Here is a 16,987-nt window from a genome sequence, read left to right as displayed (position 1 = left end):
TTAAAAAAAATTTAAGTGCAATAATATCATCAGAAAATGTATGGCTTTATTTCATCGCACATCACTGTATATATATATATATATATACTTGTAAATAACTGTTTTACAATTTAAATCAGCTTAAAAGCTAAAAACCGATTACAGCCAGGCGCTCTCGGAACGTAATAGATTTTATTTAGTATCGGTCGTTGTGCAACTCTGTATACACATGTCAAATTGCACTTATTTCTTTTCCAGCTATCTTCTCACCGATATAATCAGAATATTAGTTCTTCCGTGAGAAAAACAAATTAATTCATGTATAAAATTCTCATTGAAATATAAGTATCAAGCTCATGACAACCAGAAATTAATACGTGCATTGCATTCTGCCTCAAACTACCGAATTTCGACGTAACTACTAACGGGATTGTTGAGTAAGAAAACAGAGGTAAATATGTATGCAACCATGCATTCTTTCCGCCCAGTACACCGGTTCTTTCTTGATTTTGTTGCCAAAAGAAAAATCGATTACCATCTTTTGTTTTTATGATCTTGGGCGCGATGTTGAAATAAAAAAATTAGCACTAACGTGATTACCAGTTTCTTATCTACACACACCACACTGATGTAACCTTAAGGTGCGAATGCGCTAAGTGCGTTACGAACTGTTATTTTGTGTGTGAATTTATTGATATAATATATTGTAAAATGTAAATATATTTTGTATGTTTTAGAGAAAACTATTGGTTATTCAAGACGTAAACCAGTACAAAATAAGTATGGCATATCGTTACGGTTCTATAAGTTTAACGCGATGGCAATTGGCATTGCTCATCGGCACACCCGTCGCAATTGGTTTAGGTGTCTACATTTATCGGAAATCTGTAGAAGAAAAGAAGCCAATCGGCGATAACGATGCGGCTGATCGTAAGAAAGGACTATCCACCAAAGACAAGCAACAAACATTATCTATTGATGGTACTAACGAGGATAAGGAATTAGAGCGGAAGAAAAAGAATGCCGAGCTGGAAAATGAAAAGTTGTCACCTCTGAAGGAAGCTACCATGTACAAGAATGATGGCAATGTTTGCTATCGTAATGGCAAATACGACGAAGCAATCTCGTTTTACGATAAAGCAATAGATAAATGTCCGATTGAAAATCGTACTGAGCTTGCAATATTTTATCAAAACCGTGCTGCCTCATATGAAATGTTAAAAAAATGGAATCGTGTTAAAGAAGATTGCTCGCGTTCACTTGAATTCAATCCTCAATATGCAAAGGCATATTACAGACGCGCTAAGGCACACGAAGCCACAAATGATTTGATGGAATGTTTAGATGATGTGACAGCGACGTGTATATTGGAAATGTTCCAAAATAACAGTACAATAATGTATGCAGATCGCATACTGAAACAAACTGGTCGTGAGGATACTGAGCGCGGTCTCAAAGAACATGTACCGGTATTGCCATCAAGTAACTTTATTCAAACTTATTTGCGTTCATTTGTGGCGGATCCACTTGTAGGCATATCCATTGCCGATGCAAACGAAGGAGTGGAGTTGAAAGGATTTGCGCGTGCCAAAAAAGCTTTGGACGAAATGAAATATGAAGATGTGATTTCAGCTTGTACGGAAGAAATCGAAACATCCGAATCTGAATCACAATATAAAAGTGAAGCTTTACTATTGCGTGGCACATTTTACCTGCTTTCGGGTGGCTTCAATGCGTCCCAGCAAGATTTTGATGCTGTGATAAATAACGGTATTTGAATTAATATTATTTCATGGGTGAATTTTTCATGTATATGCATATATTGTGTTATTATAGCCGATGCTGATATTGCGTTGCGTGCAACTGCTCTTATTAAACGTGCCTCGTTACACATACAGAAGGAAGAGAAGGATTTGGGCTTAGCTGATTTCGATGCCGCCGCCAAATTGCAACCTGATAATCCCGATATTTATCATCAACGTGCGCAAATTTATATACTGCTCGATCAATTGCCAGAAGCATTAAGTGAGTTTGAGAAAGTAGTGAAGTTATCACCAAATCACGCAATGGCCTACATACAGAAATGTTACGCCGAATATCGTTTGGCATTGTTGTCTCAGGATCAAATGCGCCTAATGATCGTAATGAATGAATTCAAAAACGCCATTGAGAAATTCCCCGACTGCATTGAATGCTATAGTCTAATGGCACAAGTTTTTGCGGATCAACAACAATTCCAACAAGCAGAACAATTTTATGAGAAAGCCTTAAAGATAGCACCAGAAAATGCGTCGCTCTATGTACATCGTGGTGTAATGCTATTGCAATGGAAGGGTGACATCGACAAAGCGATTACATTAATTAATCAAGCGCTAGAGGTGGACAATAAATGTTTATTGGCATATGAAACATTAGGCACTATAGAAGTGCAACGTGCTAATCTAAATCGTGCTGTGGAACTTTTCGAGAAAGCTATTAAGTTATCAAAGAGCAAATCAGAAATGGGTCATTTGTATGCTTTACGTAATGCGGCGGTTGCACAACTAAATGTTACACGCAAATTGGGTATTGATATGTCAAAAATATCAGCGTTAGCGCAGCAAGGAATGATGCCGACAGCTGTTTAAACAGCATAGTATAGAAATGAATACTTAAGATATTTACAAAGTAGATCCTGTTTCAACTTTCTTGCAATATAACTAACTAAACATAAAATAGTTTTTAATGAGTTAAGAAAAAAACCAACTGCAGCAAGAATGTCTCCAAGCATTTCTCCTCCTGAAAACGAAACAGTGGCCTAGAAAGTATAATCATTGCAGTATTTAAAGTTGAATATATACAATTTCGTAAAGTGTTAATGCTTTGTATTGTTTTTTATATTTTAACTTTAAATATTCGCAAAGATTGATATTGTTCTAATATGCGGCATAAAAGTATATGCGTTATAGTATAAGAAATAAGTATGTAACAATCACAAACTGCTGGATACAGATATTTTAAAAAATTATACCAATTTTGTTGTGTAGCATTGGTCTTGTTAATAGTTCGAAAGTCATAATTTTTTAATTTTTGTTATAATGAAATTTTGTTTTGTACATGCTATTCAGTACATCTTGAATACATTCAGAAATAAATTACCCCATTACCTATGTACGTTTAGATCGTTGTTATTGATAAAATAAATAAATTTAATACTACATAATACTTCAATCTGGTTTAATTATAAACATTTTTGCATAAATTATGAGGAGCAAACTTCCTTATACAGGTAAGTTCATTTTATACTAAACTACCTATTTATTCAAAGTCAGATGAAAACACATTGCTTTTTTGTCCGAAATGAATTCTCCGCATAACTTCAAAGTTGAACACGACACAATATTTACGACATCTTGTTATACGTTTTATATACATATATATTAATGTTTCCGTTGTTACAAATGGTTGCAAATTGAAACTTGCATCCGGTTACTTAAGTTGTTCAAAAGACGAATATTGAATAGCTAAGCATTCTTATAGAATTCTTTGTACAGCATGATTACAAAATTTTCTGTTATTACCATTTTATTGATTTACAATAAGTATTAATTTAATTTAACTATATCAATGTTTATGATTACTTTTTTTTGCTGATTTATGTAATAGAACAAAAATGACTAGAAATTTAACAACACCACATCACTTAAATAACTGGCAACACTGTTCGTAACTGTAAAACCATTTTGGCGAAAAAATGCCATTTAAGCGCGAGCGGAAATCGAAATTATTTTAAAATTCATAATTAGGTGTTAAAATAAGTTAAGTGTTGGTCGTAATTATTTATTATTGATTAAAAATTGTACCACAAATGAATATGTACCATAAGATAGTAAAGGTGAGTAAATTGCGAGTGATAGATATGGGGAAATAAATTAACAAGGAGAATGCTTCATTGTCACAAGTAGTGGTAAATTTTTGCTAATTATTAAATATAAAGTACGTTGTACTCTTTCGAAACAAATTTATTGCAATATTACTCCAATCAAATTGGTTGTGGCAGTAATTTTGTGATGAATAAGAATAATTATTCCTTCTTGGCAGGTTCATTCCATTCTTGTACTTCTGCTGTACCCCAAATGCAAAATGGAATTGTGGGTAGCGTTAGAATAGCAAGCGCCAACCAGAATACTTCCTGCCATTCATGTAATAGAGTCTATATATATATATATATTAAATTAGTAATATTTAAATACAACTAATATTTCTATACTTTTCATACCTTTACAGTAATCCAACCTACAGAATACGGAGCGAGTACACCAGCAATGCCACCTATACCATTTACAATAGCCATAACTGTAGCTGAATAGTTAGGTGTCATATCGTTTGCAGTTAGCTTTATTCCTGCATAATAACCGCCCATGAGTGCCATTGAGATGGAAAAACTTAAAATTATCCACACTGTATCACAACCAATATATACGGCTATAACCATGAAGAGCCCTGAAGGCGTGGCAGCTAGTGTGCGAAAAATTTGTGTGATAATATACATTTAATTAAGGTAAGCGGCTACATATATGGCCTATTTAAATATATACACATATGTATGGCTATTGTAAGCGATCGGTTAAGAAGAAAGTATTTCATTCTTGTTGCATTTAAAGTGCTAATTGTTGCCCAGAACATTATTACAAATCGAATTTTTCAAAATCGGCTTACCAATGAACGTCATCCATTTGCGAACACATGTTGCTCGTGTCACATTCCGTTTAATTATACAGTCCGCTATTGCTCCCAGGAGTAGCGAAGATAACCAAAATAATAAAAATGGAATTGAAGAATATATGCCGGTTTTAAGAATTTGCAATTGCAATACATCATTTAAGAATTTTGGAAAACATGAAGACATAACATAAAAACCCCAATCGTGCGCGATTTGTGCCAAAATAAGCACCCACATTTCTTTGCTCTTAAATACGGGAATCCAAGGGAACGGGGGTAAATTATGGTCACGTCCAAGACGACCCATATGTTTCAGCAGATACTCCTTTTCCTTGTCACTGATATAGGGATGCGAATTAGGATCACTAAAGCACATCAATATCTACAATTGTTATTATATATTCATTAATGTATGCATATTAAGTTATTGGATTAATAGCAGTACTACTATAACTTACAAAAAACACAACCCATAAGGTCGCCATTATACCAAATGTATAAAATACCCAAGGCCATGTAGTGTAGCGCAGTAAAGTGCCTGAAATACTATTACTTAGCACGGTACCCATTTGGCCGCCGCCCATTATAAAAGCACCCAGTAAACTGCGTTCATGTACGGGTACCCAATGAGCCAATAGTGCGCTACAGGAAGGATATGAAAAGCCAGCACCGAATCCCATTACACTACGTAGCAAAATTAAAGCATACGGTCCGAGTAATGTGATGCATAAGGGTGTTAATAATGTTAATATCGTTACTGTAGACATGCCACAAACTAACACCCATTTAGCGCCATATTTTTCGGCTAGCAAACCAGCAGGTACATGTCCTATAATATAGCCTATGTAAAAAGAGCCAAGTATGTAACCTTGCAGTTCCTGTGACCAATCATATTCGCCACCCGGTATCTACGTAGAAAACGAAAGAAGCGCTTGTTTTTACAATAACCTCAGTGATATGCTATTGTCACACATATGTAGTATGTATATTTACTTTTTCTTCCTCAATGGTTATATCGGGTTTTGGACAAACTTCTCCACTAGCTGTTGTTTCATTCGAATACTTGCGCTCTAAAACTAAGCGTGTAATTGTAACGGAAATGCAACTACGTAGCGTGTAATTGTTAATTATGGAGAGAAATCCCATTATAGACATGATGACCCGTTGTGGTATCGGCACAACTGAATTGGAAAAGTTTAGAAATACATATATGTATATTTTATGTATGCACTATATTATCTTCTTAAAACTTACTTTGCGATAATTTTTTACCCCATTCTGGTCGTTTATCTTCTATATTTTCCATTTTATTTATTTATTTTTCTGTTTTTATTTTATTATTAGCATTATTTCTCGTTTCGAGTAATTACACAGTTGCCAATTTTTTTGTTTGACAAAATTTTCAAATTCATAAAAAAAAATTTTTACATTACAAAATTTAAAAATTTCAATGTAATACGTAATTTTAATAAATACTCGGATATATTTTTATCCAGTGTGATTTTACTCCCACATTTGGTTTAAAAACAAACTCAGATAAACCAATGTTCGAACTAGTTTAGTTGAGTTTATTATTAAACGTAATCAAATATGAATAAATATTAATTCTTTAAGTAAAAATAATAATATAGATGCATGTTTATTGCGACGTTCTCACATGAAGGTTCATTTAGAGAGCTTCTGCAATTTCGCCAACATTTATAACCTCACTAATTTTTCCGAACATCAACACTTAAATGTATTTATACTATGTACCTATACATGTACATATGTTGCTACACCTAAGGAAAAAAAAACGTTAACCGAAACAAGAATATCCTTCACTTCCGTTCCCACGACAGTCGAGTCTACGTAACCGGGACGGACCCGGACTTTTATCCGGTTTTCATACACGAAGTTTATTTCGGTCGGACAGTTTGGATAGCAGTGATATGCTATTTATTCGGAGGTTGTAGCGTTGCATTGAATAATGTTCCATTCCAAATTTCGTGAAGATATCTTGTCAAATAAAATTGAATTCCCTACAGGAACTTGATTTTGTTCGTTCATCGGCGATCTCTTCCTGGCCCTCCAAAAAAGCCTGTTGCCACCGAAACACACCACATCTTGCTAAAGCAACATCTGGGTAAGCTTGTTTGATCATATCAAACGTCTTTGTCGCAGATTTACCGAGTTTCACACAGAATTTCATAGCGTACCTCTGCTCTAACTAACGCTACATTTTCGGCTTGGTCCCCTTACAGAAACACGTCGCGCGGAAATGTTTGTCCTGACTCTCCAGGTACTCGGAGACAACTGACCAGCCGCTCGCTCGTTAGCTGGGAACGCCCTCTACCGAATCCAGTCGGTGGGCGCATACTCCGAAGTACAGTCTCGGCGGAAGAAAATCAGTCCTATTACTTTCTGGACAAACCGTGTAGTTTACTTTTTATAGGTTCTTCGACTTCTTTCTTCAAATGTGGTGGCGAAATTAATTTTCTCTAAAAAAAAAATCATTTTATATCTTTAAAGGCACACTTTTTAGCTTTTAATTGCTTAGTATAACAAATAAACGCAAATTTTTATTCAATTTTATTCGAATCTGACGTCAAAGGGATTAGTTGATCAAATGGTTGTATATCGCCCGATATCAGCAGCGTAGAAATTAACCATAAAAAAGCGTGCACAATTTTGAATTGTGCCTGGAAATAAACAATCAAATATTTACAAAATTTTAATTAAAATTTAATTAAATTTCTACTTCTAAAAATAAATATATATCAATATTTAAAAGCAATTTTTTTTAACATAAAGTTAAAATAAATATATAAAATTCTAATAAAAATAAAAAAAAATACATTAATATTAACATAAAAATAAATGTATACCCACCCAACCAGCGAACGAGTGCTTGATAAACGGTGCAACAATGCCCGAAATCGAGCCTATGCCATTAGCAATACCCATAAGTGTGGCTGCGAAATTCGGACTCATATCTAACGGTGTCAATTTTATGCCCGCATAGTAACTGCCCAGCACATTTATGGCACAATGGCAGAAGGCAAATAAGTTGCTCGTTTCACTGCAACTTAAACAAGGCAGCAGACTATCGTACAAATTGGGGGCCACTGCAGCTACGGTGGAAAATAATTATTTTTTCGTTTTACATTTTCTCATTTCTAGTCTATGATTTGTTGAAACTAAATATTCACCTACGAATGCCATCAGTTTTCGCATAACCGTCACGGAGAATATCTCATAGTTGACTAGCAAATCCGAGATCACACCGGATAGCACAGACAGCAACCAATTCATAATATACGGCATTTGATTCTGCAAACCATTGATCACATTTTCAATTAACGGTTGCTGCTTGGCGTCTCTTATAAATTGTGGAACCTCAGCCGCATGTTGCAGCTGTGTCCAATCATATTGTATGGTGGCCGAAATTAGCGCCCACATAGGTAAATTTCGAAAAATGTCCCGCCATGGAGTTTTTGTCGTTTTATGCTGAAAACGCTCTACTAAACCGATTTCTTTCTGCAGATATTGCTTTTCTCTCACTTTGATAAATGGATTTTCTTCGGGCGTATTGTAACACATGTATGCCTAATTTGTAGCAGAAGTTGGATACATTTTGCTTTTAAAGTCATGAATAGCAATAGTTTACTTACGAAACCAATGCACCAAAGTAATGTGCATATACCAAAGTAATAGAAAATCAACGACCAATCGTAGCGATGCAATAGCAAGCCGGCTATAAAATTACCCATTGAAATGCCAATTTGACTGCCACTTAGTACAAGTGAGCCCAGCGTAGCGCGCTCCTTACCCGGCACCCATTTGGAGAGCAATTCGCTTAATGCCGGATACGTTGGTCCTTCACTGAAGCCAATTAGCAAACGTATTGCTATAAGCGCCAACGGGCCACCCCATTTCACCACAGCTGGTGTGAGCATCGTCAGCAATGCGGTTATGGTCAAACCAATTGCGAGTACCCACTTGCCACCATAACGCATAGCAAGTTGTGCACTTGGCATGTGTGACAAAACATAGCCCACATAAAAAGATATTAGAATAAATGTCTGCAACTGATCAGACCAATCATAAGTGTCACCTTTGCCATGACGCCTATTGCTGAAACTCAATAATGTGCCATTTCGATGTTGTTCCATGCGTTCATATAAATTGAATGAACTCAACTTGACGGTATCCAGATTGCGCAAGCGTATTTGCTTGCGTTTGGGTGTAACGATATGGGCCAGAGCGATATCCAAACAGTGACGCATTGTGTAGGCATTGACAATGGCGAGGAAACCGAAAAAACACAAGATGAAACGTTGCGGCACAACATTTGCTGCAATAAAATTAAAATATTAATGGTAAGTGGATTGAGCATTTTTTATAATTATTATAAAGACAATTTTTTTGATAATTATAAAGAAGTTTTTTTGTGTTGCACATATTCTTACATATATTGAGCAAATGCTGTTGTATGGCATCAAACCATGGAAATTGTTTCTTGATCCATGCCGTTATCAACGGTCTTTGTCGAGCTACCCACAAGTTTTCTGTAGCTGTGGCCATGCAGCACGCCAATATAATTTTTATATATTTATTTTCAATAACAAAATCGTAATTTAGTCAATTGTTTTGTAGATTATTGGTCTGGTTTAAATATCACGTTTAAATATTTGCCAATAAGCGTTGAAATCTTACAAAAATTAAAGAGCTGGAAAAACCATCGATTGCACGATAAGATTTTGAGGAGAAAATTTCTAATGAAAAAAGCAAAGAAAATTTTGTGGAATCGAAATCATATAAATACAAAAAAATTTTTTCGAACATTTATTTATTTTATTTCAAATTATGCAAAATGTCGTTCGTTGAAGCATTATAGCAGGTCGAAAGTAAAATACATTATTAGATATACTCGTACTGCAAATGTTTAAAATTTCTTAATTTTAGATATTAACATATATTGAATAGTAGTTAAGTTCAATATTTTTAATGTCAGGTTTAAGTATCCAGACTTTAGTCGCCACTTCTCTGGGCCTTCGTTATCAGACTCGCATACAAGTAATGATACTTTCAACCAAATTCTAATTATTAGAGATAAGCAAAATAAACCCTCATATTACCTTAATCCTCTAAGCCTCATTAAAACAACGAAATTTTGTTTTGAATAATTAATTTCTTCATTTTCTATATTTACAATAATACTTCGCCATTTACATAGTAAATGATATTAAAAATCTTAAAAATTCGTTAAATTCAGTCTCAAAAAAATTTATCTAAAAACTATTTGACATTATGAGATAAAATCCTTAAAAATATCCATTTAAACGAAGAGAGTTCTATTTCTATAATAAATTAATTTAATCTACTTCCTCAACAGTGGGTCCAGTATGACCACCAGTGAATCCACCCGCTTGTTGACCGCAAGATGCTCCTTGTGCACCACCACTATGTAGTTTTGTCATGATTGGTGAACAGAGTTTGGTGAGCGTGTTCGTTTTGTCTTCGTATTCTTCCTTGTCGGCCAATGTGTTAGCATCGAGCCATTTGATTGTGTCGTCACAAGCYTTCAATGCTTCGCTCTTCTCCTGAGCATTCAATTTATCACCAGCGCCGTCCAGCGCTTGTTTCACACCAAATACATAACTCTCCAAGTTATTTCTAGCCGCGATCTTATTGCGTTGTCGTTCATCTTCTTCGGCATAACGTTCCGCCTCGTTCACCATACGATCGATTTCGGCTTGTGATAGRCGTCCTTTGTCGTTCTTGATGGTGATGTTCTTGGCATTTCCTGAACTCAACTCCTTCGCCGATACATTCAAAATACCATTGGCGTCCAAATCAAAGGTTACCTCAATCTGTGGCACTCCGCGTGGAGCTGGCGGTATGCCCGATAAGTCGAAAGTACCCAAACGATTATTGTCCTTGGTCATCACACGTTCACCCTCGTACACCTGGATTGTGACACCACTTTGGTTGTCCGAGTATGTTGAGAATGTTTGCGTTTGTTTGCATGGTATTCGGCAATTTCGTTCAATGATTTTCGCCATAACACCACCAGCTGTTTCGATACCCAAGGACAATGGTGCTACGTCAACCAACAGCACATCTTGGATTTCACTGCTCTTATCACCACTTAGAATAGCAGCTTGGACGGCTGCACCGTATGCCACTGCCTCATCCGGGTTGATAGAAAGATTCAGACTCTTGCCACAGAAGAACGACTGTAGTAGGCTCTGCACCTTTGGAATACGTGTGGAACCACCAACCAATACAATTATCGTGTATCTGATTCTTGTCCATCTTCGCGTCATTTAACGCCTTCTCTACTGGGTCCAAAGTTTGACGGAATAGATCGGCACACAATTCTTCAAAGCGAGCTCTTGATACTTTTGTGTAGAAGTCCACTCCTTCGTATAGTGCATCGATTTCGATGGTGGCTTCTGTGCTTGATGATAAGGTACGTTTTGCACGTTCGGCTGCKGTTCGTAGACGACGTAATGCTCTTGGATTCGAACGTAGATCTTTTTTGTACTTTCGTTTGAACTCATCAGCCAAGTGGTTGACCAGTCGGTTGTCAAAGTCTTCACCACCAAGATGTGTGTCACCAGCGGTGGCACGCACTTCGAACAATGAACCCTCGTCAATGGTCAAGATGGATACATCAAAAGTACCACCACCCAAATCGAAGATCAAAACATTACGTTCACCTTTCAAATTTTTATCTAGACCGTAGGCCAGGGCGGCTGCAGTGGGTTCGTTAATGATTCGTAGCACATTCAAACCAGCAATACGACCCGCATCCTTAGTCGCCTGTCTCTGTGAATCATTGAAGTATGCTGGTACTGTGATGACGGCGTCTGTCACCGTTGAGCCTAGGTATGCTTCAGCTGTCTCCTTCATTTTGGTCAACACCATTGATGAGATTTCTTCTGGCGCAAAGCGTTTGTTCTCWCCTTTGTACTCGACAGAGATCTTTGGTTTGCCACCATCGCTCACCACTTTGAAAGGCCAATGTTTCACATCCTCCATGATCTTCGGATCGTCATATTTGCGTCCAATCAATCGCTTGGCGTCGAATACTGTATTCTTTGGATTCATGGCAACCTGGTTTTTCGCCGCATCGCCAATGAGTCGCTCTGAATCTGTGAAGGCAACGTAACTGGGTGTTGTGCGGTTGCCTTGGTCATTGGCAATAATCTCCACTTTGCCGTGTTGGAAGACACCAACACAGGAGTATGTTGTTCCCAAATCAATACCGATTGCTACCATTTTGACTTGTTATGGTTCTTCTTGTACTTATTTTTCACTATAAACTTTTTAATATTATACTTTGTAGAACGTTTATAATTATTTATATCACTTTGTGTTAAAAACACTTTCACGTTTGTTTGTTACAATCTCTCAAAGAGTTGTTAATACTTTGCTTGCTTATTCAATTCTGATACGAAGAGYGTTTATGACTGGTATTTATACCAAAATGGCTCTTCATCGAATATTCCGGATGACCTTTCTCGAAATTTCCACACTAATCTACAAGCAGGGTGGAAATTTCTATTCTCTTAGTAGTGCTCGTATGCTCTGGGTGTACATGATTAACAATATATATTTATATATGTATTTATATAGGTAGGTACAGGTATTTCTGAGTACATAGCCGGCAAATTATTATATGAGAGAATCCAAAAATTATTACTCTTTACTCGCTGCTCTTAATGTAGCACAGTGTAGTTTATCAACTCTCGTTAAAGTATATAATTACCATTGGTAAAATATTAATTGGAATTCCTACTTCCAGGATATCCATTTTTTCTCATCTAAGACGTGAATATATGTAAATCTATAGATTTCAGGGATCTTTTGCTTGATTCGTGTGTTATTCATTCACTGCAGTGAAACTTTAATATAATCAAAACAGTTTAAAACTAGATTTTCTGACTAATATAAAGTGTTAACATATGTACCTCCGATGTAATATTAATTAATTGTTAAAAAGTTTTCGGTAAAAAAGCGAGAATCTGAATAAATCCAAAATTAAACTTGTTATAAATTATTCAAATTGAACTAATGTAGTATGAAAGTATTCAGTTCTTGCCCAAAATTTTCACAATTCCGCTACGTTGTTATACTGTGCTTATTTGTTTGTTGCGAAGAGGAATCAAAACAAAAGAAACACCACGAACTACTCTATCTTTCTTTCTCGAATTTTATATGTATATATGTACATAAATATATACCTATACATCTATTTATGTATAGTATATTTATATCAGAGACATCTTAAACGTAAATATATGTAGGTCACCTATGCTTATAAGTACATATATGTGTATGGGAAAGTTTGTAGATACGTATAACGTATTTTCATATAATTTTTTCTCTTTAAGAGTATATGCCTAAAGCTTCGAATTCTCTGTTTAGAGTACACGCTCTTTATATTTTTGTGCAACGGTTAATAAAGGTGTACAGAAATACATACCTAGGTATCTGCTCATGTTCATATATATGTATAAGTATCTATTTCTATATCGACATAAAATTCTTAAGTATATGTATATAAGTATACATACATATGTATGTAGATAATAGAAAATTCTGGAGGTTTCTGCAATTTAAGCATAATTTCTACCTTCAAGCCAAACTCTGTTACAATAAATATGCACACTCAGTTTTACTAAGGGATCGTCTCAGTGGGACCCTAATCCCTAAATTAACAGTACATTCATTAATGACGAATATAGTATGATTTTTTTATGTTTATTTATTGGGTGTACAAGTATAATAGTTAAATAAATTGTTGAAATGCCACATAAAAAAGGTCCTGTACGATGACCATGATTACGGTCGCAATTTTGATCCAAAACAAAAATTTTAAAAAGATGAATAATCATCTGTAGGCATGTCGCTATGGAGTTTTTTTTTTTAATTTGACAAAATAGCGGCGGTGTGAACAAGAAGTATCGAAATTGGCCCTTTTGAAAAACTGTAAAATTTCGTAGAAAAAAATAGGAACATTTCAAAAACCAAAAAAAAAAAACCCATGGCGCGATAGAGAATGAGATAGAGATTGCCTTCCGAACTCTTCCTTTGAAAGTGTAACCCTTTTGATAAACACCATTTTGAGAAAAACGCGTTTCAAAATTGGAGTTGTAGCGTTCACCACTCTATTCCCTTTCTACAAGAAACGCTGTAGAGACCGTAATAATTTGAATTTCGATTTCAAAGTTTAAGATAATTTTTATTGCAATGTATACAACCCCATAATGCGACACAAAAAAAAGGGATTTTTCGAAAAATTCCCACTGAGACGATCCCTTAAGGGGTTATACATATACATATACAGTTAGAAGGCCGAAAAATGCCAATGTTAACGAAGTTCTGAAAAAACTTCTAAAATTATTGATCCAAAAATTACACAATTTCTAGCATCTTTTAAATGTATTTTAAGACTTTATTATTAAAAAAATTTAGTATTAAAAAATTTTTATTTGGAATCGAACTACAGCTGATCTCCGGGAGCTTCTCTCAAAAAAAAAAAACGCTTTGCGGTGACCACTATACTTATATCTGTTATATGTTAAATCTAGGAATTAATTGGAGAAATAGCAACATAAAATTTTATGACGAAATGGCGGTTTCTTCAAGAAAAATCTAGTTTTGACCAAAATTTTAGACTTGTATATAAAAAAATATTTATTGATAAAAAAAATGTATTATTGCTACAGAGTATAATAGTTTTGTTCACCTAAAACTTGTATGTATCACCTGAAGCAAATCGAGATAAATATAGGGTTACATAAAAATATAGAATTCCTATTTAACACAATTGTGCACGAATAATTCCTCTAAATCTTGCCACCTTATGACCAAAAACTGAAGGAAAACCGTTCAAGCCGCTATGTACTGAATACGTGCGCCATATGATGACTTTTAACCGAAAATATAGGTCAGTGCCTGAGATATATGTATGTATAATGCAAAACAATTAGTCTGAATATAAAAGTTAATTGAATCGGTGCAATACTGTTCTTGGCCCCCATATACCAAATATAAATATTATCGAACTTCCGGTTTACTTTATATCACAACGCTATTATACGTGCGTTTTTACTAATAACAGTGCATCTACGAGGTGTGCTCAAAAAGTATCGCGAATTTTTAATTTTCACGGGTTGATAAAATTCAATGATTGATTGACTTTACTCCATATAGATTGGTTGATGTTTTATGAGATACCTTAATAAAACCCAAAGTATATTTAATTAGCATGTTAATAATATGTGGCATTGGCTAAAATATAAAAAATGGATTGAATTGTATTTTGTAATCGGTTCACGACCGGCTGTGATTCTTGCACGTTGCAGGAGTATAAAATGTTCGTTTATACCCGAACTTAGCCCTCCCTCAGGAAGAATCAATACAGTATGCGGTGGTGCATAATCGTCTTGGAAAAAGCAAGAGTTTTTGCCCATAATTCTGTCCTCTTTTCATGAATAGCTCCGCTCAAACGACGCATAAGACTAAAATAGTATTCCTTGTTGACAGTTTATCCGTTCGCAAGGAATTTGGTGTGCACCACACCTCGACAATCGAAGAAAACTGTCAACATATCACTGATTTCTAGTCTGTATTTAATTTTGTAACAAATAGATACATATGTATGTATGTATCTCAATTTGTACTTTGGGAATCATTAAATTGTCTAAATGGTTATCAAGCACATTTGATATAAAAACACCGCATCACTGAGTAGTATAAAATATAGTTTATTAAAGAAGTATTTAGCCTAAACGTAGCGCGTCAGATAGATCGTTTGTATGTATGTATTCAGCCAATGCTGGTAGCAAATGTAAGCACAGATGCGTGTAACAATGTTTAAATAATGAATTTGCCATCCCGCTGTCCATTCTTTTTGTTGAGTGGGTTGTACAGGTGTGGTTAGTTGAGTTGGTTTAGTGTTATGGTGTCATCGGTTGTAGTGTATTCTACTGTCTTGCTAGGGTGCGCCAGTTTTTCTCTGGTAGAGTTGGAGAAGGCTTAATTCATTTAAAAAACTCTGCTTTGACGTGGTTCTTTTGGCTTCGGTTCACTTCTGGCACAATAGTCGTATGTTTCCAGGTTGTAAGCATGGATCCAAGACTCGTCGTAATAATACATGTCATTAGTTCCTGCTAGCCGAGAAACATTGTTTAGTAGACTTTTTCGAAAAAATTTGGTGATTTTGGAACCAAGCACACACATTTCTCAAACCCAAATGATCATTCAAAATGGTTTTCACTGAACCTTCTAATAATCCAACGATACCAATAAGATCTCCGATTGTTAATCATCGATTCTTCAGCACCTTACCTTTATTTTATTAACATGTTGATCATCAGTTGATGTTGATGGCCGTTCTGGACGTAGTGTGTCATCAACGCGTTCCCAACTCTCTTTGAATAATTTCTACCAATCAAAAAAACTTTCTCGCGACAAACAATTATCACCAAAATTTTATGGATCTTATTTGTTGAATAATTTCACTCGACGTAAAAATCGCCGAATGCACTTTATGTACTTCAGAAAGCGTATACTAAACCCTAATAATAATTTTGATGTGATATTTGGTGCAGATGTCACCGACAGTCATACCAATCTAAAAAAAAATATTTTTACGAAAAAGTTTTCGCGCGAAATTTAAATTAAAGTCTTACTTCTAAATTCAGGACCTTTATTTGCCCACAAACCTTGAAGAGCACCCTTAACCTAATTTTTGCTATTGACTTCGCGCTCTCATAGCTTTGTCTACATATAGGCCCACAGGTGTTCAGTACAACAACAATTTCTTAACAACAAAAGGATACTTCGGATCATTGCCATGAACCAAGCAGTAACCACCATTTAAATTGAGTTTTGCTGCTGCTGGAGCCAATTATTTTTTATGTTACATGTAATGTATTCTTTATACATATAATTCCTTCGCTGAAAACAAGATTACAGACGCCATTTGCTCCCACTATACCTCTTTTGCACTACATAATGCAGCCTTTTGGCTTACCATCTTAATGGAGTCTTATTATTATTAAAAACTATACCTAACTATGAAATATGTTGGTTTAAAGAAACAACGAAGTTTTCTTTTAATTACTCAATTTGCTCATTTTCTATATTTTCAGTCTTTTTTGTTTTTACATGATATTTTGCTCTAAAATTAATTAAAATTGCTAAACTTTATAAACTAGAATCTTAAATTAAAGCATAAAGCGATTTATTTCTAAAATAATTCAGTTTAATCTACTTCCTCAACAGTGGGTCCAGTATGCCCACCAGT

The 16,987-nt window shown here is 35.1% G+C and overlaps 4 protein-coding genes across 6 annotated transcripts in view; 1 reads left to right on the top strand and 3 right to left on the bottom strand.

Annotated features, from left to right (window-relative positions):
* The first annotated feature begins 212 nt into the window (after positions 1 to 212).
* On the top strand, positions 213 to 3,132 carry LOC108978579 (mitochondrial import receptor subunit TOM70). 2 transcript variants are annotated; one of them, XM_018948933.1, is made up of 3 exons: positions 213 to 430; positions 717 to 1,749; positions 1,816 to 3,132. In XM_018948933.1, exons 2-3 carry the CDS (start codon positions 762 to 764, stop codon positions 2,604 to 2,606), a joined length of 1,779 nt encoding a protein of 592 aa, XP_018804478.1. In that variant the 5' UTR covers positions 213 to 430; positions 717 to 761; the 3' UTR covers positions 2,607 to 3,132. The 2 variants fall into 2 exon arrangements, with proteins under 2 accessions (XP_018804478.1, XP_018804479.1); XM_018948934.1 differs by lacking the exon at positions 213 to 430 and adding an exon at positions 565 to 620.
* A 574-nt stretch (positions 3,133 to 3,706) lies between these two features.
* On the bottom strand, positions 3,707 to 6,042 carry LOC108978577 (putative inorganic phosphate cotransporter). The gene is made up of 6 exons (XM_018948932.1): positions 5,935 to 6,042; positions 5,674 to 5,861; positions 5,139 to 5,588; positions 4,678 to 5,062; positions 4,238 to 4,476; positions 3,707 to 4,171 (listed from the first exon to the last, which is right to left on the bottom strand). Exons 1-6 carry the CDS (start codon positions 5,984 to 5,986, stop codon positions 4,043 to 4,045), a joined length of 1,443 nt encoding a protein of 480 aa, XP_018804477.1. The 5' UTR covers positions 5,987 to 6,042; the 3' UTR covers positions 3,707 to 4,042.
* A 1,073-nt stretch (positions 6,043 to 7,115) lies between these two features.
* Positions 7,116 to 9,460, bottom strand: LOC108978576 (putative inorganic phosphate cotransporter). Of its 2 annotated transcripts, none has more exons than XM_018948930.1 (5): positions 9,132 to 9,460; positions 8,334 to 9,016; positions 7,872 to 8,268; positions 7,552 to 7,793; positions 7,116 to 7,361 (listed from the first exon to the last, which is right to left on the bottom strand). In XM_018948930.1, exons 1-5 carry the CDS (start codon positions 9,244 to 9,246, stop codon positions 7,242 to 7,244), a joined length of 1,557 nt encoding a protein of 518 aa, XP_018804475.1. In that variant the 5' UTR covers positions 9,247 to 9,460; the 3' UTR covers positions 7,116 to 7,241. The 2 variants fall into 2 exon arrangements, with proteins under 2 accessions (XP_018804475.1, XP_018804476.1); XM_018948931.1 differs by having other exon boundaries at positions 7,206 to 7,361; positions 7,557 to 7,793.
* A 475-nt stretch (positions 9,461 to 9,935) lies between these two features.
* Positions 9,936 to 16,987, bottom strand: part of LOC108978575 (heat shock protein 70-like) — a 14,683-nt gene continuing 7,631 nt past the window's right edge. The window contains 2 exon segments of the mRNA XM_018948929.1: positions 9,936 to 10,955; positions 10,957 to 11,946. Coding sequence (XP_018804474.1) covers positions 10,038 to 10,955; positions 10,957 to 11,946 — 1,908 coding nt within the window. The 3' untranslated portion in view covers positions 9,936 to 10,037.

The sequence above is a fragment of the Bactrocera latifrons genome, unplaced genomic scaffold (assembly GCF_001853355.1).
Source record: "Bactrocera latifrons isolate USDA-ARS-PBARC rearing strain unplaced genomic scaffold, ASM185335v1 scaffold_124, whole genome shotgun sequence".
NCBI lineage: Eukaryota > Metazoa > Arthropoda > Insecta > Diptera > Tephritidae > Bactrocera > Bactrocera latifrons.
The sequence above is the reverse complement of the archived record's forward strand: the minus strand, read 5'-3'. Positions and strand labels throughout refer to the sequence as shown.

Excerpts from the sequence above, each read along its gene's own strand:
- LOC108978577 (XM_018948932.1), bottom strand. The coding sequence starts at position 5,986 with ATGGAAAATATAGAAGATAAACGACCAGAATGGGGTAAAAAATTATCG. Across the intron at positions 5,589-5,673 it reads TAACCATTGAGGAAGAAAAA|ATACCGGGTGGCGAATATGA; the intron begins GTAAATATACAT and ends TTTTCTACGTAG. Across the intron at positions 4,172-4,237 it reads TAGGTTGGATTACTGTAAAG|ACTCTATTACATGAATGGCA; the intron begins GTATGAAAAGTA and ends ATATATATATAG.
- LOC108978576 (XM_018948930.1), bottom strand. The coding sequence starts at position 9,246 with ATGGCCACAGCTACAGAAAACTTGTGGGTAGCTCGACAAAGACCGTTG. Across the intron at positions 8,269-8,333 it reads TACTTTGGTGCATTGGTTTC|GCATACATGTGTTACAATAC; the intron begins GTAAGTAAACTA and ends GCTACAAATTAG. Across the intron at positions 7,794-7,871 it reads AAAACTGATGGCATTCGTAG|CTGCAGTGGCCCCCAATTTG; the intron begins GTGAATATTTAG and ends TTTCCACCGTAG.
- LOC108978579 (XM_018948933.1), top strand. The coding sequence starts at position 762 with ATGGCATATCGTTACGGTTCTATAAGTTTAACGCGATGGCAATTGGCA. Across the intron at positions 1,750-1,815 it reads TGATGCTGTGATAAATAACG|CCGATGCTGATATTGCGTTG; the intron begins GTATTTGAATTA and ends GTGTTATTATAG.